Source organism: Dermochelys coriacea, chromosome 2 (genome assembly GCF_009764565.3).
Source record: "Dermochelys coriacea isolate rDerCor1 chromosome 2, rDerCor1.pri.v4, whole genome shotgun sequence".
Lineage (NCBI taxonomy): Eukaryota > Metazoa > Chordata > Testudines > Dermochelyidae > Dermochelys > Dermochelys coriacea.
The window spans coordinates 147,788,579-147,812,183 of NC_050069.1; the positions used below are offsets into that span (position 1 = coordinate 147,788,579).

The 23,605-nt window shown below is 49.0% G+C and overlaps 1 protein-coding gene across 2 annotated transcripts in view; it reads right to left on the reverse strand.

Moving 5' to 3' along the window:
• Positions 1-8,069, reverse strand: part of SLC12A7 (solute carrier family 12 member 7) — a 328,393-nt gene extending 320,324 nt beyond the window's left edge. For both annotated transcript variants that reach the window (XM_038392945.2, XM_038392944.2), the window contains exon 1: positions 7,711-8,069. In XM_038392945.2, the coding sequence (XP_038248873.1) occupies positions 7,711-7,819 (109 nt within the window). In that variant the 5' untranslated portion in view covers positions 7,820-8,069. The remainder of the gene's footprint in view (positions 1-7,710) is intronic.
• Between the last annotated feature and the right edge of the window lie 15,536 nt (positions 8,070-23,605).

Sequence of the window (23,605 nt, forward strand, 5' to 3'; positions counted from 1 at the left end):
GAGGAAGCGACCAGTCATAGGGTTGGCGAAGACGGATCGACCAGACTCTCCTGGGTGGATGGCCGAGATAGCAGCGAGCTGTATCTTTATGGAGGATGCCTCCAGGCCTTGCTGGTTCAGATGTAGGAGGTACTCCAAGAGGAGAGGTACAGGCACCTGGAGAGGCGGGTGTACAACATTGGTCACACCAGCAGGAGAATCTCTTCTACTTTGCCAGATACATGGGTCTAGTGGAGGACTTCCTGATGCCGAGGCAGACCTCTCTTACTTGTTCTGAGCACAGAAGTTCCATGGGGTTCAGCCATGAAGCTTCCAAGTTGTGAGGTGGAGGAACCACAGGTCGGGGTGACAGAGGTGACAGTGATCCCTAGTAAGTAAGTCAGGGAGGAGAGGTAACATGACCAGCTGCAGTAGTGTAGTGTACCAGCGTTGTTGAGGCCATACTGGAGCTATCAGAATTACCTTTGCCCCCTCCCTGCAGAGCTCGAGCAGGACCTTGTGCACAAGAGGGAACAGGAGAAAGGCACAGAGCAGGTGACCTCTCCAGGATAGCAGGAATGCATCCATAAGTGAGCCTGGGCTGTGACCCTGGAAGGAGCAGAACATTGGATGCTCCCTGTTGCATCAGGTGGCAAACAGGTCGACCTGGGGAAACCCCCACATTTGGAAAACGAGGTGTGTGACATCCAGTTGGCTGGACCACTCGTGTGGGCGCGGAAGGACCTGCTGAGGTGGTCCACCAGCATGTTCTGAACTCCTGGTAGAAAGGATGCTTCCAGGTGAATGGAGTGGGCTATGCAGAACTCCCACAGCTAGAGGGCCTCCTGTCATAGAGAGGAGGAACGGGCTACACCCTGCTGGTTGATGTAAAACATGGCAGTGGTGTTGTCCGTTAGAACTGTTACGCACTGGCCTTGTAGTTGGGCCTGAAATGCCTGGCAGGCTAGGTGCACTGCCCTCAGCTCCTTGATGTTGATATGTAGAGAGAGCTTGTCCTGCGACCAAAGGCCCTGTGTCTGGAGGTCTCCCAGATGCACACCCCATCCCAGAGACGATCTGTCAGTAACCAGGGATAAGAAAGGTTGATGGTTGTGGAAGGGGACTCCTTCACATACTGCCTGAGGGTTGAGCCAACAGTGGAGGGCTGTGAGGACTGCCGCTGCACATTGTGGATAGTTCTGTGAAAACATCCACACAATGACTCCAAGATCTCTTTCTTGAGTGGTAACAGCTAATTTAGATCCCATCATTGTATACGTATAGTTAGGATTATGTTTTCCAATGTGCATTACTTTGCATTTATCAACATTAAATTTCATCTGCCATTTTGTTGCCCAGTCACCCAGTTTTGTGATACCCTTTTGTAGCTCTTCGCAGTCTGCCTAGGACTTAACTGTCTTGAGTAGGTTTGTATCATCTGCAAATTTTGCCACCTCACTGTTAACCCCTTTTTCCAGATCGTTTATGAATATGTTAAATAGTACTGGGCCCAGTACAGATCCCTGGGGGACACCACTATTTACCTCTCTCCATTCTGAAAACTGACCATTTATACCTACCTTTTGTTTCCTATCTTTTAACCAGTTACCAATCCATGAGAGAACCTTCCCTCTTATTCCATGACTACTTATTTTGCTTAAGAACCTTTGGTGAGGGACCTTGTCAAAGGCTTTCTGAAAATCTAAATACACTATATCCACTGGATCTCCTTTGTCTGCATGCTTGTTGACCCCCCTCAAAGAATTCTTGTAGATTGGTGAGGCATGATTTCCCTTTACAAAAACCTTGTTAACTATTTCCTAACAAATTATCTTCATCTATGTGTCTGACAATTTTGTTCTTTACGATAGTTTCAACCAGTTTGCCGGATACTGAAGTGAGGCTTACTGGCCTGTTATTGCCAGGGTCACCTCTGGAGCCCTTTTTAAAAATTGGCATCACATTAGCTATCCTCCAGTCATTTGGTACAGAAGCTGATTTTAATAATAGGTTACAGATGACAGTTAGTAGTCCTGCAATTTCACATTTGAGTTCCTTCAGAACTCTTGGGTGAATACCATCAAGTCCTGGTGACTTCTTATTGTTTAGTTTATCAATTTGTTCCAAAACCTCCTCCAATGACACCTCAATCTCAGAGTAGCAGCCGTGTTAGTCTGTATTCGCAGAAAGAAAAGGAGTACTTGTGGCACCTTAGAGACTAACAAATTTATTTGAGCATAAGCTTTCGTGAGCTATAGCTCACTTCATCGGATGCATTTGGTGGAAAATACAGAGGGGAGATTTATATACACACAGAGAACATTAAACAATGGGTTTTATCATACACACTGTAAGGAGAGTGATCACTTAAGATGAGCCATCACCAGCAGTGGGGGGGGGGGGAGGAAAACCTTTCATGGTGACAAGCAAGGTATATATAAATCTCCCCTCTGTATTTTCCACCAAATGCATCCGATGAAGTGAGCTGTAGCTCACGAAAGCTTATGCTCAAATAAATTTGTTAGTCTCTAAGGTACCACAAGTACTCCTTTTCTTTTTCCTCAGATCTGTCACCCAAAAAGAATGGCTCAGGTTTGGGAATCTCCCTTACATCCTCAACAGTGAAGACCGATGCAAAGAATTCATTTAGTTTCTCCGCAATGGCCTTATCGTCTTTTGAGTGCTCCTTTAGCCCCTCGATCGTCCAGTGGCCCCACTGGTTGTTGAGCAGGCTTTCTGCTTCTGGTGTATTTAAAAAAAAATTGCTATTACTTTTGGAGTATTTGGCTAGGTGTTCTTCAAATTCTATTTTGGTCTTTCTAATTATATGTTTACACTTTATTTGCCAGAGTTTATGCTTTTTTCTAATTTCCTCATTAGGATTGACCTTCCACATTTTAAAGGATGCCTTTTTGCCTCTCACTGCTTCTTTTGTTTTGTTGTTTAGCCACGGTGGCTCTTTTTTGGTTCTCTTACTATGTTTTTTAAATTGGGATATATATTTATGTTGAGCCTCTCTTAAGGTGTCTTTAAGAAGTTTCCATGCAGCTTGCAGGGATTTTACTTTTGGTACTGTACCTTTTAATTTCTGTTTCACTAATCTCCTCATTTTTGTGTAGTTCCCCTTTCTGAAATTAAATGCTACAGTGTTGGGAAGCTGTGGAGTTTTCCCCGCCACAGGGATGTTACATTTAATTATATTATGGTCACTATTACCAAGCGGTCCAGCTATATTCACCTGTTGGACCTGATCCTGTGCTCCACTTAGGACTAAATCAAGAATTGCCTCTCCTCTTGTGGGTTCCAGGACCATCTGCTCCAAGAAGCAGTCATTTAAGGCGTCAAGAAGCTTTATCTCAGCATCCCTTCCTGAGGTGATATGTACCCAGTCAATATGGGGATAGCTGAAATCCCCCATTATTATTGTTGAGTTTTTTATTTTAATAGCCTCTCTAATCTGCCTGAGCATTTCAGAGTCACTAACACCATCCAGGTCAGGTGGTCTGTAATATGGCCCTACTACTATATTCTTATTTTTCAAGCATGGAATTACTTTCCATAGAGATTCTATAGTACAATTTAGTTTATTTAAGATTTTTTACTTCATTTGATTCTATGCTTTCTTTCACATATAGTGCCACTCCCCCACCAGCATGACCTGTTCTGTCCTTTCAATATATTTTGTACCCTGGTATTATTGTGTGCCATTAATTATCTTCATTTCACCAGGTTTCTATGATGCCTATTATATCAATATCATCATTTAATACTAAGCTTTCTAGTTCACCCATCTTATTATTTAGATGTCTAGCACTGGTATATAAGCATTTTAAAAACTTGTCATTTTTTGGCTGTCCCCTATTGCATGATGTAATTGAATGGGACTTTTTTTCATTTGACTGTTTCTCATCAGATCCTCCCTGTATTTTATCTTTTTCCATCCTCTCCTCCTTATTAGGACATAGGGAATCTCCATTTATAGATCCTCCCCTAAGGAATGTCCGAACCACATGCTCCTCCACACCTGTCAGCTTTCCCCCAACCCTTAGTTTAAAAACTGTTCTACGACCTTTTTAATTTTAAGTGTCAGAAATCTGGTTCCGTTTTAGTTTAGGTGGAGCCCATCCTTCCTGTATAGGCTCCCCCTCTCCCAAAAGCGTCCCCAGTTCCTAATCAATCTAAACCCCTCCTCCCTACACCATTGTCTCATCCACGCATTGAGATCCTGCAGTTCTGCCCGTCTAACTGGCCCTGCATGTGGAACTGGAAGCATTTCAGAAAATGCTACCATGGAGGTTCTGGACTTCAATCTCTTACCTAGCAGCCTAAATTTGACCTCCAGGACCCCTCTCCTACCCTTCCCCATGTCACTGGTACCTACATGTACCACAACCACTGGCTGCTTCCCAGCAGTACACATAAGTCTGTCTAGATGTCTTGAGAGATCCACAACCTTCGCATCAGGCAGGCAAGTCACTATGAGGTTCTCCCGATCATCGCAAACCCAGCTATGTTTCTAATAATCGAATTGCCCATTACTAATACCTGTCTCTTCCTAATAACTGAAGTTCTCTCCCCTAGAGAAGACTCCTCAGTGTGAGAGGATATCACATCATCATCTGGGAGGAGGGTCCCAACTATGGGATCGTTTCCTTCTGCTCCAGTTGGATGTTCTCCTTCCCTGAGGCTTTCATCCTCCTCAATAGCACAGAGGCTGTCAGACCAGGGTTGGGACCATTCTACTGTGTCCCAGAAAGTCTCATCTACGTACCTCTCTGTCTCCCTTAGCTCCTCCAGCTCAGCCACCCTGGTCTCCAAAGTCCATACACAGTCTCTGAAGGCCGGTATATTGTTCAATTGCACTCAATCATTTTCAAGACAAATTTTCAAGATGACTATTTCATCCAGGGGGTGGGCAAACTACGGCCTGCAGGCCGGATCTGGCCCATGAGCCATTTAAAGCTGGCTTGCGAGCCACACCAGTGGCTCGGCCCCACTCCAGCACTCCGGCTGGGGCACTGGGTCTGGGCCGGATCACGCGGCTCGGCCCCACTCCAGCTGGGGCACAGGGTCAGGGGCCACACCACGCAGCTCCTGGAAGCCACAGCACGGCCCCGCTCCAGCTCCTATGTGCTCCAATGGGAGCTTCAAGGGCGGTACCTTTGGATGTGCCAGCGTGCAGAGCTGCCTGGCCGCGCCTCCTCATAGGAACTGGAGAAGGGACATGCCACTGCTTCTGGGAGCCACTTGAGGTAAGCACCCCTGAGCCTCTCCCTACATCCCAACCTCCTGCCCAGCCCTGATCCCCCTCCTGCTCTCCAAGCCCCTCGATCCCAGCCCAGAGCACCCTTCTGCACCTCAAACCTCTCATCCTCAGCCCCACCCCAGAGCCCACACCCCCTCCCACACCCAACCTCAATTTCATGCCCTCCATATAATTTCTATTCCCCGATGTGGCCCTCAGGCCAAAAAGTTTGCCTACCCCTGATTTAACCCCGTTATAGAATTGGTTAGTTTCATTAGACCCTCCTTTTTCCTATACACAAATGTACCATCTTGCTCTTCCCTCAAACTTGAATCACTGCCATTCAGGCAGATGCAATTTTGATAGCAGCACCTAGTGCTGAATTACTGGCATCTTACTGCTTAGTAGCAGGAAATGATCTGTGTACAGTCCTTGCCAGCAGAGTGCATGGCTGAACAGATATGTGGCCTCAGGGCAGTAGTGGTGTGGACCCCGTCTCTCCAATATTTGCAGTCATGCAGACCACCTTCCCTCCTATTGAGCCACTTTCCCTCTCTTCCCTCCACTACAAGAAGGATGTGGAAAAACTGGAAAACATCCAGTGGAGGGCAACAAAAATTATTAGGGGACTGGAATACATGACTTATGAGGAGAGGCTGAGGGAACTGGGATTGTTTAGTCTGCAGAAGAGAAGAATGAGGGGGGATTTGATAGCTGCTTTCAACTACCTGAAAGGGGGTTCCAAGACCGTTCTCAGTGGTAGCAGATGACAGAACAAGGAGTAATGGTCTCAAGTTGCAGTGGTGGATGTTTAGGTTGGATATTAGGAAAAACTTTCACTAGGAGGGCGGTGAAACACTGGAATGCGTTACCTAGGGAGGTGGTGGAATCTCCTTTCTTAAAGGTTTTTAAGGTCAGGCTTGACAAAGCCCTGTTTGGGTTGATTTAGTTGGGGATTGGTCCTGCTTTGAGCAGGGGGTTGGACTAGATGACCTCCTGAGGTCCCTTCCAACCCTGATATGCTATGATTCATCTCTGTACCAAGTTACAGAAATTGTGTATATGGGTATCTAATATTCAGTAGCATTTATCTCTCCTCTGTTTTTTCCACCAAATGCATCCGATGAAGTGAGCTGTAGCTCACGAAAGCTTATGCTCTAATAAATTTGTTAGTCTCTAAGGTGCCACCGGTACTCCTTTTCTAGTAGCATTTATGTATCTGTCTTCCAGTTTTGTCTTTTTTGGGAGGTGCAGGGAAAAATAGTTAGCCACACTGGTTACTTTTGCTCTACATTTTGTTTCCCCACTCTCTCCCCACTCCCACTCCCCCCCCCCCACACACTTTTAGCACACTTCCCACAGTCTCTTCTGCATAAGATAAGTCCCTGCCATTTGATTCTTTAATCTATGGGGTATAGCTGAACACTTAGATTCATAGATACTAAGGTCAGAAGGGACCACTCTGATCATCTAGTCCGACCTCCTGCACAGCGCAGGCCACAGAATCTCACCCACCCACTCCTATGAAAAACCTCACCCATGTCTGAGCTATTGAAGTCCTTAAATCATGGTTCAAAACTTCAAGGAGCAGAGAAGCCTCCCTCCAGTCAACCATGCCCCATGCTACAGAGGAAGGCAAAAAAACCTCCAGGGCCTCTCCAATCTGCCCTGGAGGAAAACTCCCTCCCGACCCCAAACATGGCAATCAGCCAAACCCTGAGCACATGGGCAAGATTCACCAACCAGATACCCAGGAAAGAGTTTTCTATAGTAAATCAGATCCCATCCATCTAATATCCCATCTCAGGGGATTTGGCCTATTTACCCTGAATACCCTGACTTGTTCTACTCCCTCTACTCATTGGACATCCTGCCCACTCCCTCATTTCTTTTTCCCCACCTATGGTTAGCACCTCCAGTCCAGTCCCAGAGAGCACCTCCTTCCTTGTCCGCCTATCCAGCAGAAGCACGTAGCAGACGCGGCTAGGCCAGCTCCTTTTTGTTTTCAGGGGCTCTAGGGCCACCTGGAGAAACAACGAGACTCCAAGCCTCTGTGCGAAGAGCCACTGCACTGGCCCCTCCTGCTCCGCGCCTGGACAAGCCCCCCCCACAGCAATCCTCCGAGCGCAACAGGCCAGTACCCTGCGGCAGCTACCTGCTCCGCTGGATCGTGCGCCAGACAGTTACGGTCCGTGGCCAGAGGAGCGGCAGCAGTTGCGTGTACTCTGGAGGCTGAACGGCCCCTGCAAAGCGCTCCTCGGGGGAGGAGACTCCGGAGACTGAGCCCTTCTTGCTGCCTCCAGGCAACTGAAAGGAAACACTGCTCACAAGCAGAGCCAGGGCAGGACTAGGAGCTGCCGCCGGCAGGGCCCTCTGTGGGCAGACTCGGGCTCCTCCGGTGTCCTAACTCAGGTGTGCGGCTCGCCCAACCCCCGCAGCTCCGCGCTCGCCCGCCGGTGCCGGGGGGCTCAGCCCCACTGACTCACCCGGCTCCCCGGACCTGCACTCCGCCAGCTGCTGGCTCGGCTCCTCCAGTGGCCGGCTGGGCTGCGGCTCCTGCCCCTCCACTGGCACTACCGTGAAACTGGTGGGCATTGTCTTCCGGCTGGGCAGCGCCGGGGCTCAGAGCTCGGGAGCGCCGGGGCGTTGGCGGCGGCTGCGTGTGGCGTTCCCTCCCCCGGCAGGGAGCGGGCTGGGAGTCCTGGAGCTGCCGCCTCCCTCACGTGAGAGCCATTTCCTCACCCCGTGGGGGGTGGCTGGCGCGCGCCACACGCTGGCTTTGATTTGTCACTAGGCTTTGCAAACAGTTCCGCCGGCTGCCATGTCTACTAACTTCAGCGTCTGCACAGCGGAGCGGAGCGGAGCGCCACGCCGGCCACCCACCCACCCACGCTAAGTAGATACAGCCCCGGAGATCCACTGCGCAAGGGTCACCCCCACCGCCCCGCTCCTAATGATTTTCTCCCCCACACTCACCAGCTGAGTTGGGAGGACTCCTAAAATCCTCCGCAAGCCAGAGCCCAGAAGAGACCATGTTTTCCCCTCAGTGGCATGGATAGGTTCTAATATCAGGGCAACGTTGTTTGAAAAGAGAGATTCCCAAAAGGATTTAGGTGCCTGCCTGCCTCTTTAGGCAGGTAAATCCCAGATTTTAGGCACCTCTAGTATTAACAAAACCGCAGCTCAGCTGCCACTGAATGTTTTAGGTGCACACACACAAAATCAATGTGCCTACATTTCTGCTGTAAAAGTCCCCTTTGTTTCTGTCTCTGAGTGTGCCTGCTGCTGCCTCACTCCAAGTGTCTAGCTACCTAACCCTAGTAGTATACAAACTGGGGGGAAATACACATCCATCTGCCTAAGGCTTTGTCTATGCAACACAGTTTTGTCCACAAAAGTCAACTTTCATTGACAAAACAGTGGAGGTGTACACACTGCAATGCTCCTCCAGCCAATTTAACTCTCCTGCAACGCCATCAAAATAAAACCACCTCAACAAGAGGTGGAGAGCTTTTTGCAGCAAAGTTAGATCAACACAGTGTCAATGGAGACACTGCACTTGCTTATGTTGCTGTAAATGGCCTCCAGAAGACAGCAGTTAGCAGACTGAAATCCAAGGACAAAGTGGCGGATGAGGAAGTGGAGTTGGAGGATGAGGTGGAACAGGTGGCAAGGTTATCGGGTAGTGTGGTGAGCCAGGATCTCTTCTCGACTCTGGTGGGTTCAAGCCAATCCCAGCCCTCTAGCATGAATGATGTAGGAGAGGGGAACTCTGGTAAGTACTCATTTTGATGTGATATTCCTTGGTTACATGAGGAAGAGCTGTCTTTGTTTCATTATATGTTAGAAGTGAGTCAACGATAGAAATGTACATGACTAGCAGTGGTTGCATCTGCTTCCCATTCCCCAATGCAGCTACGCAGTGGGGACCCTGTGGAAAAGTTTCTTAATGCACATTGAGATTTTACGGAAATCCTCCAGAAAGATCTCTAGGAAACTTTCCTGGAGGTACTCACCAATCCTCTGCTGAAGGTTCCTTGGCAGAGCAGCTTTATCTCTTCCCCCATTGCAGGAAACTTTGCCATGCCAATGGGCAATCACTTGTGCAGGGACCAAGGTGGCACACAGGTGAGCAGCATAGGGGCTCAGTCTGAAACCTAACACAGGTGGGAGATCATAGAATCATAGAAGATTAGGGTTGGAAGAGACCTCAGGATGTCATCTAGTCCAACCCCCTGCTCAAAGCAGGCCAACCTCAACTAAATCATCTCTGTCAGGGCTTTGTCAAGCTGAGAAGGACAGGGCAGCCGAGCGGGGACAACCCGGGACAGGAGCCAGGAGAAGCAGGGAGGAATTGCCCGAGAAGGACAGGTCGGAGCTGGACCCAGTATCACTGCTGCCCAGAGCTGCATGGGGCTGTGAGTACTGGGACTTGTGACTCTCCATTGGGAATAAGGAGGGAGGCTGCTAGCTAGTTAAGTAGGGAGGTGGTCACTCTGTGTGGCTTTGCAGAGAGCAGCAGAAGAGGACACCGGAGGGATTTGCTGGGGAAAGTTCACTGGCGACGAAGACAACCAGGAGCACCCAAGACTCACCACTGGACTGGAACTTTGCTCAGGACTCCTGAACTCTGTGCGCAGATGCATTGCTCAGTGTCTGCCCTTTCAGACTGTGCTACCACTGGGCTTGTGGGGCCTTGGTTTGGATCCAACCCTGTTTTACTGCTCCCCCTATATTTCCCCTTTTGTTTTTCTCCTCTCATCCCTCTGTAAATAAATATTTCCCTTTCTTATATCCATTGTACTTTTCCGGTGGGTGTACTCACTCTCGGGGGGGGGGGGGGGGGTTGGAACAGGTGCCCCTGAGGTGGAAGGGATTTTTCCTGCTGCATTCGTGCACGCACCTTCTCTTGGCCAGAGCTGCCTGCAGAGCAGACTCCATCTTGGCCACGAGGACACTAAAGTTACACAAAAGATTAAGTACATTGTATATTTTTACCAAGGTTGACATAAAAATCAAATACATCACGAGGCTAAACCTTAACAGTAACACTAAATTTGTTACAAGTCAGTGATTATAATTATCTTGATAATACCATGCCTCTCACCTTACTAAATCCCTTGGCTGGCTAGGTGTGTCCTCCGTGCTACCAGCTCTGGGGCAAATCTTCCCCCTCCCTTGTTAGCCAGGTAGATTGTATCAACCCAGACACTAGCTTCCAAATTATCATTTGCTACCAATTTTAAGGCTAGAGACTCATTCTTTCCATCAGCAGGATTAGGTCCTTCCCCCACACACACCTTTTTTTCTAGAAGGTTGAAAACTGAACCACCCTGCGTATAGGAATCCCTTTGCTGGCTAGGTGGGTTTACCAACTGCAGCCCCTCTGTGCTATGAGCATCTACACAGACATTCTCCTGCATGCTTGTTTGTGGATCCACCACCACCACCAGCTTAGAGACTGGACTCTGTTTTAAAGAGATACCAAACGAATCCGAAGTATCTAAGGATGAGAGTTTACCTCTCTCCCCTGCATCCTTGTGAGTTAAGTCATAAGGCTGTTCTGCTTTGAAAAACCTCAGACCCTGAGGCACAGACTGCTTACTTAAAAAATCAGCATGGAGACATTCATGTTCCAACAGCCTTGTCTTCCCAACAAGCTGGTCAAACACAGACACTTGGTTATGCGGCTGTTCAAATTCCCTGACAATTTTCTTTCCATCCAAAACTTTCTCAAAGATATCCCCACTGGGTCTTCCTAAAGCTGGCTCAGTGTATCTACACACCTCAGAAAGACTCTGGCAGTTAGGAACTGAAACTCCCTTGATCAAATCACTTTCGCTATACCCCTCATTTACAGCAAACTGCTTGCAAAAACTACCTTGAAGATTTTTATCTTCAGAATCTTTCTAAGGACATATCAACACTGGCAGAGTTACGGCGCCAGGAGTTACAGCACCACTTGGAGAGCACTGAAGGAAAACCACTGTTGTGTGTTCACAGTGTCAGCTGCCTGTGCAATAGCGTGTTCACGCTTGCGGCACTTGCAGCGGTATTCGGAACATTGCACTCTGGAGAGCTATCCCACAGAGTATTTCTTCCTCTTCTGCCGCTAAGAGTTGTGGGAAGATGGAGGGGGTCACGGGGCATCCTGGGTCCTGTTCCAATGCCCCATGATGCATTGCTTTGCTTCCCAGCAATCCGTGTGCTTCCATCCTCATTTGGCGTCATCTTTCAATGATTTCTGTACTGCGTACTTTGCCTCTTCAGTCTGCAGGAATGGATCCCGAGCTTTTGACTAGTATGCTGCTTGCTCTGACCAACACATCACGAGTGGCAGTGGAGTTATTCCTTAAACTACAAAGGCAAGAGGAGTGGAACATTGATCCCGCCACGCATACTAGCTATGACACGAAATTGCTTGTGGCATTCACAGAGGTGCTGACCACAGTGGAAAGCTGCTTTTCAGCTCGTTCCATTGAATGGCGGAATCACATTGTGGTGCACGTCAGGGATGGTGAGCAGTGGCTGCAGAACTTTCACATGAGGAAAGCCACATTCATGGGACTGTGTGATGAGCTCGCCCCAGCCCTGCGGCGCAAGGACACGAGAATGAGAGTTGCACTGTGGAAGCTGACTCCTCCAGACTGCTATGGATGGGTTGCTAACCAGTTTGAAGTGGGAAAGTTGACCACTGGACTCGTGTCAATGGAAGTGTGCAGAGCCATTAATTGCATCGTGCTCTGAAAGACCGTAACTCTGGGCAACGTTCGTGACATTGTGAATGGCTTTGCACAAATGAGCTTCCCTAACTGCGGAGGGCGATAGATGGCACACACATTCCAGTTCTGGCACCAGACCAGCTAGCCACCAAGTACATTAATCACAAGGGGTATTTCTCAATGGTTCTCCAGGCTCTTGTGGGTCACCGTGGTCATTGTTAGAGAGCTTATTCCTTCACTCTTCCACTTCCCTGGTCCTTCTCGCATGAACAGAGAGCAACAATACCCAAAGTCCCAAGGTGCAAACAATTCGATGTTTATTGGGGTGAACTTCCAGCAAGCTTAAATCCAAGTTCCTTTTTCCTTATTTTCAAATCCCACATTACTTCCTGTTTGCCCCTAATTTATATAGTAATAGTCTTAGCTATACCTTAACCAATCATTCTACTGAAATTTAACTAACCAATCCTAACATTGTAACATGATTAGCTAACCTATTATATCCCACCACCTTAATTAGTTTACACCCAGCAAAATTAATTATACAGCAGACAGAAACAATCACAGAACCAGACAGAGACCATGCCAATAAACAATAGCAAAGTGGGAACTATAATGACAAAATAATACAGAAGTAAGGATTTCACAACTATGTCTATAAAGACATAAGGTTTTGCCCAGCTATGTCTATTGATAAGTGAGTTCTTACCAGATAGAAAACTATCAACCTAAATTTCCTTTTACATCTTCTAGGCTCTTCCCTTTCTCTGGAGGTGATAGATCGGATCACCTTCCTAACAGCCCCATATTGACTAGTTTGGAATGTGAGGATGTGACCGTTCCCTTCCTAGCTTATGCCTCTGCTGCTTAGCCAAAGGCATTGACCTAAGAACAGGGCCTCAGACTGTCACAGTGAGAGAAGGCCCTTACACAGATTCTTTCTTGTATACCTCTATTACTAGCTAAATGATAAACGTATACCTACATGATTAGAGTATAGGCCTTTACAGACAGGCCTGAATATCTATATCCTAACAATCGTTTCACGACATTAACGCACGCTGGTCCAGAAAGGTGCTTGACGCATGCATCTTTCAGAACACTGGCCTGTTCAGGAAGCTGCAAGCAGGGACTTTCTTCCTGGACCAAAAGATCACTATAGGGGAAGTCGAAATGCCCATTGTGATCCTGGGAGACCCTACCTACCCCTTAATGCCATGGCTTATGAAGCCATACACAGGGCAACTTGACAGCATCAAGGAGCGGTTCAACAACAGGCTGAGCAAGTGAAAAATGACTGTTGGGTGTGCTTTTGACCATTTAAAGGCCCACTAGTGCAGCCTGTATGGGAAGCTTGACATGGCCGATGACAATATTCCTATGCTTATAGCCGTGTGCTGTATGCTCCGTAATATTTATGAAGGGAGGGATGAAAGCTTCACTCAGGGCTGGACTGCAGAGGCTCAGTGCCTGGAGGCTGAGTTTGAACAGCCAAAGACCAGGGCTATTAGAGGGGCACAGCGCGGGGCCATAAGGATCAGGAATGAGGCAGCAATTTGAAGCTGAAAGCCACTAATATTTGTTGCTGTGCTCGGGCCTGCTGTCTGTATGCATGTATCATTTTTATCTCCACTGGAGCCAGCACATGGAGGAGGCACCTTTCCAAGAACTTCTCTTACTTTCGCTTTCACTCCTGTGTCAGGAAATTGACAGAGCTACTGTGAGACTCTGGTGGACATTTCAGCAGTGGTTTTGACCCACCAAAGGCACCTGACAGAGCTTATGAAGCAACAGAAGAAGGCAGAGGAGGGAGTACCTAGGCATGGCAGACTCACACTGGCTGATGCTGCTCATGACACTTGGTATAGCTGCTAGTGCCCTGTACGTAGACTAGCACTTCTGGAGCAGGGCCACTAGCACAGACTGGTAGGATCCCATCATCATGCAGACCTGGGATGACCAGCAGTGGATCCAGAACTTTTGCATGAAGAAAGCTACATTTCTGGAGCTTTGGTAGCAGCTTGTCCTGACCTTCCAGCATAAAGATACATGCATGAGGCCCCACTTGCCAGTCCAGAAGCTGGTTGCTATAATATAGCCCAAACTGCAACAGGTTCATTGCAAACTAGTTTGATGTTGGAAAGTCAACCACTCTGAGGCAAGAGTGTGGTTTACCCCAGGGTGCAGGCATAAATAGATATTCCTGGAGTAATTGCTGGCTTTGAGAGAATGGGGTTTCTCAACTGGGGAAATGGCTGGGGCCATTGATGGGACTCAGTTTGCCCTCCTCAAGGAACATGAGTACATAAACTACAAAGGGTACTACTCCATTTTTATGCAGGCCCTCATGGACCACAGAGGGTGACTTATGAACTCAATATGTCCTTCAGTAGAGAAGTGCATGATGCCAGGGTTCTTTGCCAATCAGGAGTCTACATTCATGGACAGGCTGGGACACTAGTCCCACCAACTGACGTTGTCATAAATGAAGTTACTGTCCCCGCTGTTATTTTGGGGAACCCCACATACCCACTTCTATCTTGGCCTATGAAACTGTACCCTGATTTAAGAGGCCATGACAAAAGAAGGTTGAATTACCCACTCACCAGGGGCAGAATGGTTGTTGAACGTGCTTTTGGTAGATTGAAATCCTGTTGGAGATGTTTACAGACCTGTTTGGATTACAGTGTTATTAATGCTGTCCCGCATTTCTATGGCTTACTGTGCTCTTCACAACCTTTGTAAAGCCAGAGACGAACCATTTCCCCACTCAATGGCCCTCTGACAGTGGTACAATCAGCCAGAAAGTTCACCTACCACAACTGGGTGAACCCAGGCAACCGAAGTCAGGGATGCTTTTTGTGCTCCCACATGATGGACTTTCATGGCACAATGAAATACCATTAGTATTAGTACATTATTAATGTGCTTGTGGCGGGGTGGTGGTGTGGGGTCTCATTGATTGTGAATGACAGGACCACTTATGAAATGGAGGTGGGTTATTCACAGTATGGCTTGATGTAAGGAAGTGATTGAAGTATGAATTGCTATAGATAACCATTCCCAGGCAGACCAGCTGCCAGTCTCACACCAAAACACCAGTAACAACAGAACCTTGCAGAAAAAAAAACAAAACACTAAAAACAAAGTGCATGAACAAGTGCAAACAGTGAAACCATTTACATGACAGTAATCCCCTACTATGGCATATACCTGGCCATCCATTCTCCTTTCCCTGTTTCCTGGTTTGCTACGCACGTGGTGCTGGGGGGAGGGGCGGAGGCATCCTTAGGGGAGGGCATGAGCAGCAGGTATCGCAAGCCAGGGGAGGTTGAGCCTCCCCAAACAGCCAGGTGTGGCCCCACCCACGCTCTGCCCCAAGGCCTGCTCCTGCTTCCCGCTCTCCCCCCATGGCCTGGGCTGGGGCTAGGGCAGGCTGACCTGTGGTCTGAGACTCAGGGCAGCTGGGGTTGGTGCTCCGTCTGCCTGGCGCTGGGCCACATGCCAGGCACTCTGGCGCTCGAGGGCTTGGGCCGCACCACCTGGCACTCGGGGATGCTGGGAGTGGGCTGTACTGCCCAGCGCTCTGGGGCTGGGGGCACTGGGGCTGCCTGCTTGGCACTCCAGGACTGGGGATGCTGGGGCTGGGGACACTGGAACTGCGCCATCTGGTGTTCTGGGGCGCTTGCGCTGGGACTGCTGGAGTGGGGGGGGGCCTCGCAGTCTCGGGGCTCCTGAGGGGAAAGGGAGGGGCCTTGGTCAGAAGGGGCGGGGCCAAGGGCTAGCCTCACCGAGCAGGCTGATGCCCATGGGGGAGGGGGTCAATATGAAGGACTGCATGGGGCAAGGTGGCCCTGCCCACCCCCCTGCACAGCTGCTCATGGGGCCAAATTGCATATGTCACGCAGCCATAGAGTCTTCCATGCTACTTCTGGACTGAACCACATGCAGTTATTACTGATATGAGCTGCTGAAACATTTTTTCTGCTGAGTTCTGTCCTCCTCCCTTAGCTGCTGTTTCTGTTCCAGGAACTGCAAAGCAAGTGCCTGCACTTGTGCCGAAATTCTCTGCTCAAGCTGTAAAAAAGAAAAGGAGTACTTGTGGCACCTTAGAGACTAACAAATTTATTTGAGCATAAGCTTTCGTGAGCTACAGCTCACTTCTGTGTAGCCAGGCTAAGCCTTGCCTCTTGCCATCTCTTTCCTCTAGCCATAAGTGTCTCTGCCTTTGTTATGGGAGCTGCTTGTTGGCTCTCTCCAAAACTTCAACCATAAGTTCATCATAGAAATGCTTTGTTTTGGAAGAGTCTGTGAAGCTACATTGGTCCAGGCTTCTGCTGCAGTATGGACAGGCAGTGGAGGAACTGCAGCCAGTAGAGGTTGAGGGGCCTGGAACATTGTCTCAAATAGCTCAGAGCAGGATTTCAGAAAAAATCATTGTTAAAAATTCAAGGACATAGAATGATACTTTTACAAACTGAAGTTCTGTACACCGTGAGAGGGATGCTTCAGACCACAGAAGGTCCCTAGACACAGCCTGGTTAATCACAGCAAAAGAAGTGCACACACAATGGTAAGTTGAAAATGCAAAGCTGCTTTTTGATTTTAGAAAATTTCAGAACTACTTTGGGTTTTGGGGGCATGGTGGGAGGGCTGTCATCAGTGACCATGCTACAAAAACGTTGTCTATCATTTCAGGTCTTCCATATTTTGGAGGACATAACCATTCTTGTGGTACCTGACTGGCAAAGGGAGATGATATTCCAAGCTGTTGGTAGGAAACCTGCAGTTTATGCAACTAAGGTATTCAAATGTATAGTGACTGACCGGCACATCTATGAGTGGAGTAGGCTATCAAGATGGCCTGTAAAAATACGCTCTTTCCTGAAATGTGACCACCTACCTGGAGTTCCTGCTTCAGGAAAAGTTTGCACCTGTGATTGGGTCAGAATTCATGAGGGAATCAACAGGATGCTGCGTTAGCTTCCACATGACTTACTCTGTTATGGCTGCATGCAAACATGCAGAACTCCACAGATCCTCCTCCCTCCTCTCCCCCAGCACATTTCAGGACAAAATTTCAAATCCCAGTCATATTTGGGACAAATAATTTTGTCACTTTGATGGGGTATACAAATCCCACACTGGGCAACAAGGGGGTAAGGAACTACTCTGGGCCCAGTCAGCCCTGCCCACCACCCCTGTAGCAAATGCTGTAACTAGGGGAGGAGTTAAAAGGCAGGAGAACAGCTCATTTCATGGCAGACCTCATTTGGTGGCAGAAGAGAGCAAACCTGCAGCTCCAGCAGAGGAGAGCTGAGGAAAGGCAGAATCTCTCCCCATGACAACTGCCCAAAGGTCCCTGCCTAAGAGAAGAGAGGACCTGCTACAGAGACAGTTTGAGAGGGAAGCATTCCCTTTTCCTCTTATATGGACTCCCAAGTTTTGTTAATTTCCCTTTACTATGTTTAGACTACCCCAGAAGGGGAAAGCCATAGGACTGAGCTGCCCAGGAGGGTGGGCCATACCGCAGAAAGAGGCAGTTTCCACCCAAGAAAGGAAGAGAGCTGCCCCACTATACACAGCTGCCAGAAGACACCCTTCATGCCTCCTAGACCCAGATAGCAAATTTGGGGCAATTGCAGGAGAGGTGAAAGACACCACCATGTCTTTTTAGGGGAGTGCCCAGATTTAATATATTCATCATGGCAAGGCCTGAACAAAAAACTAATCCAGATAGATTAACAAGAATTTTCTCTGGAACTGCTTGCAAACATAGAGGCTAGGATATTGGTTGCAGCTATACATGTGTTAGAGGCAGAAAAGACAGCAGAAAATTGGAGAGAAACTTTGGTGAATGTGACCCTAAGCAGAAGCACAGAACTTGCTGGAGAGGCAGGCCTTGGTATTTCTGAGCAAGGACCCTGCATGCTATTTGTTTCTATTGTGTGCAGTGAAACAGGGCTGTATGTACATTCTTTGTAAATAAGCAGGATTGCATCAAAGAATATACCTGATTTGTATTAATTTCTCTTAATGGAAACAGCCCTGAAGATCCAGAATATTGATTTACCACTCAAGTCAAATGGGCAGTAATATATTTCCTCTCCTTTCATAGTTGGATAAGCAGCAAAATAGTAAACAATATCACATCTAAAGTATCATCATTGGAATCTGAATTAGCATGCAGTGAAATGAATGGGGCAATTCACAGCTCCAAGCTATTGTTTTCACCTTTCTTCAAGTTCAGGTAGAAATCTGTTTACTGGTTACTGTAGCAAAGGGACATGGCCTCCCGCGGAGACTGACATCTAAGCAGAGTCAGAAGCTCTGGTGCAAGATGCCCGGCCTGAGCCCATCCTCCTGCCCCAAACCTGCTTGCTGGGTGCCCAGCCTGAGCTCCTTCCTGAGTGCCCAACCCCAGCCTCACCGTGTCCGCCGACCCCCACAGGCTGCATGCTAGGTGCCCAGTCATGGCCTGAGCCTCCCACCCCCAGCTGCTTCCTGGGTGCTCAACCCTGGTATGAGCCACCCAGCTCCAGGCTGTTCGCTGGGTGCCCAGCCTGAAACCCCAGCTGCTTCCTGGGTGCCAAACCTCGGTCTGAGGCCCCCAACGCAGGCTACTTGCTGGGTGCCAAACCTCAGCTTGAGCACGCCACCCCCGCCACAAGGCTGCTGGCTGGGTGCCCAACCCCCAGTCTTAGCCTGACCCCCCAGTGTGCTTCCTGGGTGCCCAACCCTGGCCTGAGGGCCCACCCCCACTCCACCCCACCTCCCCCGTCCAGGCTGCTTGCTCAGTACCCAGCCTCAGCACGCATCCCCCTTCCCACTTTGCTCGTTGGGTACTGAATCCCAGCCTGATCGCATCCCCACAGACTCCTAACTGGATGCCCAATCCCAGTCAGAACTCCCCCACTGCCCCGCCCAGGCTGCTTGCTCAGTGCCCAACCCCAGTTTGAGCCCCCCACCCTCCCCCCCCAGGCTGCTTGCTCAGTGCCCAGCCCTGGCCTTAGCGCACCCCCTTCCCACATTGCTTGTTGGGTGCCAAACCCCAGCCTGATCACATCCTCACAGGCTTCTAACTGGATGCCCAACCCTAGCCTGAGCACCACCCCCCTGCCCCCAGGCTACTTGCCAGGTGCCCAACCCTGGCATCAGCGCATGCCCCCACCCACTGGCTGCTTGCCAGGTGCCCAACCCCATCATGAGCACAACCCCTGTGATGTTATAGACATGAACTGTGACTGTATAGACCACTGTTGCAACCACGGTCCTATAGTGGCACCAAATCTTGTACAAAGGAGGTCAAGTAAGGATTTGCTGGTTATGATTTGCTATCTGTATGCATGTATCATTTTTGTATTTAAAGTTATAAGTATTGGTTCTATACTGTTTGTATTTCAAACTTGTGCTATGCTTCTGGGTGACACCCCAGACAGTTTGGCATCAGCACTGCCTAGCCTGCTTGATTTAAGCCCATTAAGGATCATCCATTATACAATTGACCCATTAAGAGAAGGCAGATACACCTTATGACTCAGCAAGACATGTAGGGGCATGCCTATGGAGAGGACTCTTAAGGCTTTCAAGCCATGTGCTGGGCAGCTTGTGTTTGAAATAAAGGAAGCTCAAGTCACATGGCAAAAGACTATAAAAGGCAGCTTTATCTTCTCCATTTTGTCTTCAATCCTGCTTCTTACCTCTGGAGGAACTTTGCTACAAACTGAATGACTCATCCAAACTGTGGATGTACTCCAGAAACTTGATTCCATTTAACCAGTTTTAACTCTCATCTGTATTTCTTTCGTTTTATGAAAAAACCTTTAGATTTTGGATTCTAAAGGACTGGCTGATTTGTGGGTAAGGTCTGACTTGTATATTGACCTGGGTCTGAGGCTTGGTCCTTTGGGATCGGGAGAACTTTTTTTCTTTTACTGGGGTATTGGTTTTCATAACCATTCATCCCCCATAAGGAGCGGTGCTGGTGGTGATACTGGGAAACTGGAGCGTCTAAAGGAATTGCGAGTAAGACTTCTGGTTAGCCAGTGGGGTAAAACCAAAGTCCTCTCTGTTTGGCTAGTTTGGTGTGCAAAGGACCCCCAGCCTTGGGCTGTGACAGTCTTGCTCTAAGCAATTTGTCCTGAATTGATACTCTCAGTGCAAGTGTGAACACATTATTGCACAGGCAGCTGTCAGTGTGAACACACAAGAGCGGTTTTCCTTTGGCACTCTCTGAGCGGCGCTGTAACTGCCAGCGCTGTAACTTTGCCAGTGTAGACGTGCCCTTAGACTGTGGCATCAGCAAAGGGGCCTGAGAGGGAGGAAGAGCCACACCCACTTATACGCTTACAGTTACACTTGCTTTAATTTAAGGTTTTCTCTACAGCCATAATTGCTTTAAATGAAAGCTAAAACTGTTCACATTCATCCCCAGCTAGTCTTTCATGTTCCATGAGAAAGATTGCATTAGTTTGTTTTGTTGGCTTTTACAGTTTCCCTCAGCACAAAAAGCGGGAATGTGCTAATAAAGTTTGCAGATGACACAAAGATGGGAGGTATTGCCAATACAGAGAAGGACTGGGATATCATACAGGAAGATCTGGATGACCTTGTAAACTAGAGTAATAATAATAGGATGAAATTTAATAGTGAAAAGTGCAAGGTCATGCATTTAGGGATTAATAACAAAATTTTTTGTTATAAGCTTGGGACACATCAGTTGGAAATAACAGAGGAGGAGAAGGACCTCAGAGTATTGGTTGATCACAGGATGACTATGAACTGCCAATGTGATATGGCCATGAAAAAAGCTAATGCGGTCTTGGGATGCATCAGGTGAGGTATTTCAAGTAGAGATAAGGAGGTGTTAGTACCGTTGTACAAGGCACTGGTGAGACCTCATCTGAAATACTGTGTGCAGTTCTGGTCTCCCATGTTTAAGAAGGATGAATTAAAACTGGAACAGGTACAGAGAGGGGCTACTAGGATGATCTGAGGAATGCAAAACCTGTCTTATGAAAAGAGACTCAAGGAGCTTGGCTTGTTTAGCATAATCAAAAGAAGGCTGAGAGGAGATATGATTGCTCTCTATAAATATGTCAGAGGAATAAATACCAGGAAGGGAGAGGAATTATTTAAGCTCAGTACCAATGTGGACACAAGAACAAATGGATATAAACTGGCCACCAGGAAGTTTAGACTTGAAATTAAATGAAGGTTTCTAACCATCAGAGGAGTGAAGTTCTGGAACAGCCTTCCAAGGGAAGCAGTGGGGGCAAAAGACATATCTGGCTTCAAGACTTAAGCTTGATAAGTTTATGGAAGGGATGATATGATGGGATAGCCTAATTTTGGTAATTAATTGATCTTTGACTATTAGCGGTAAATATGCCCAATGGCCTGTGATGGGATGTTAGATCGGGTGGGATCCGAGTTACTACAGAGAATTCTTTCCTGGGTGTCTGGCTGGTGAGTCTTGCCCACATGCTTAGGGTTTAGCTGATCTCCATATTTAGGGTCGAGAAGGAATTTTCCTCCAGGGCAGATTGGCAGCGGCCTGGGGGATTTTGCCTTCCTCTGCAGCGTGTGGCAGTGTAGTGAGGCAGTGTGGCTCCCCGCCGCCCCGGAGAGGGACGAGCCCATCCAGGTGCCAGAGTGGGTGGAGCCTGGGAGCTCTGAGCCCACCCCTCAGAGGGTCAGGCAGCGACCCGGAAGTATAAAAGCTCGCCTGCAGAGCTCATCGAGGGCCTAGCTGCTGGGGAGGCCAGACACCTCCAGCCTGGCCCATGACTGGGAAGCCCCTGCGGCCCAAGGTGCATGCCAGGAGTTGCCAGACCTGCCCTGTGGCCGCTACCTGGAGGAGTTGCCGAGCCTGCTGCTTGCCCGCTACCCTGAGGAACCCATGGTGGTGGATGCCCCGGAGGACACTGCCTGGACACAGGTACCCCAAGAGGGGGAATTAGGAAGTAGCCTGGGGACAGTCGACCCTAGTCTGGCTGTATCACTGCCAGAGCCCATATCAGTGTGTTGAGGCCAGGATCCCCACTGACACAGCAGTGGGTCTTTTGCCCCTGCTAGGGCCCCGGGCTGGGATGCAGTGGAGTGGGAGGGCCTGTGTCCCCCCTGCCACCCAACTTGTGGGTGGCAGTCTCCTCCTCTTCCAGGTCCTTTAGAGGCCTGGGCCTGCTAACATTGAACTATTTGCTCAGCCCTTGCCTGAGGGCCTGAGCTACTGACTTGCTTGCTCCGCCCTGACCCTGGGCCTGGGCCTATTTCTATATACTGTTTGCTACTGCTCAGCCCCTGCAGGAGGGCCTGAGTACCTGACTTATTGTTGCCCCGCCCTGACCTAGGGCCCAGGCTTATGGTGCTTGTTTCAGTTGCCGCAAGTGCTGCCGAGGGAGACTCTCACAGCTGGACTAATTTCCCCAAACGTTATTTGTGTGTCGTGAGCCAGTGTGGCTCCCCACCGCCCCGGAGAGGGTCGAGCCCCAGCTAGCCACATTACAGGCACAGGTCACTTGCTGAAGGATTCTTTGCACCTTGAAGTCTTTAAACCACAATGTAAGGACTTCAATAGCTCAGACATGGGTTAGGGCTTTAGTACAGGAGTGGGTGGGTGAGATTCTGTGGCCTGCATTGTGCAGGAGGTCAGACTAGATGATCATAATGGTCCCTTCTGACCTTAAAGTCTACGATTCTATGATTTGGTGAGCTCAGATTCATAGGTCTCCCTCCTGTAGCATGAACTGCAGGGGCTCCTCAGGATGTTGGGGTAATCCATGGCAGATGGCTGCTGCTGCGGTCTTCCTCATGGTTTGGGCTAAGTCAGGCATCAGCCTTAGGGTTGGGGGTCTTCTCCAAACCTGGGGGCTCCTGGCTGGCATCCTAGCCATGGCTGCCAGCGTGACCAGGGCCTCTGCTGCCAGAAAGTCTTCCATCAAGCCCACCTCCACCCTCAGGGTGGTGGGTCGGTGTCAAAAAACCCAGGCCCTCCCACGGGGCAGAGGTATGTGGACGAACTGCTTGATGACAACCTGCTCAGCCACATCAGTCACGAAGTGTCTCTTGGGCTGGAGCCACTATCAGCAGGGGCACCAAAACCTGGGATCAGGCTTCTAGCAGGTATGTCTTCCCCCAGAACCACCGTCGGAAGGTATTGGGGATGATATCCAAGGAGTCAATTATGGTTACCTTTATGTGCCCATAGTCCCAGGCTTCGTCATTGGGTAGCCCATTATAAATGGCTGTCAGGTATGAGGCCAAGAGCATGATGCATTGGTCCACGGGTCATCTGGCTACCGAGGCAACCCATACAAAAGTAATCAAGAAGGCTTCCGGGTCATCCTTGGGCCCCATTTTAGTAATCCGTACTGGTATCTCAGGCAGCTGGGGTCGTCACTCCTCCAGGAGTGGGGCTGAGTAGTGGGGCTGCAAGCTCCTGGAGGCACTGCCACTGCTGTTCTTGCTGTTGGCCCTCAGATCAGCTGCTGTTCCTTGGCTCCTAATTGCTGCACTAGCTGCTGCTGCTCTTGGAGCTGGGTGGCCTCCTGCTGCTGCTGCTGGCTCTTCACCAATCACTTCATCAGCTTATCCAGCTCCATTCTGGCAGCTTGGGGCTGGAGGTGAGTTGGTAGCACAACAAAACCCTTTTCTCAGG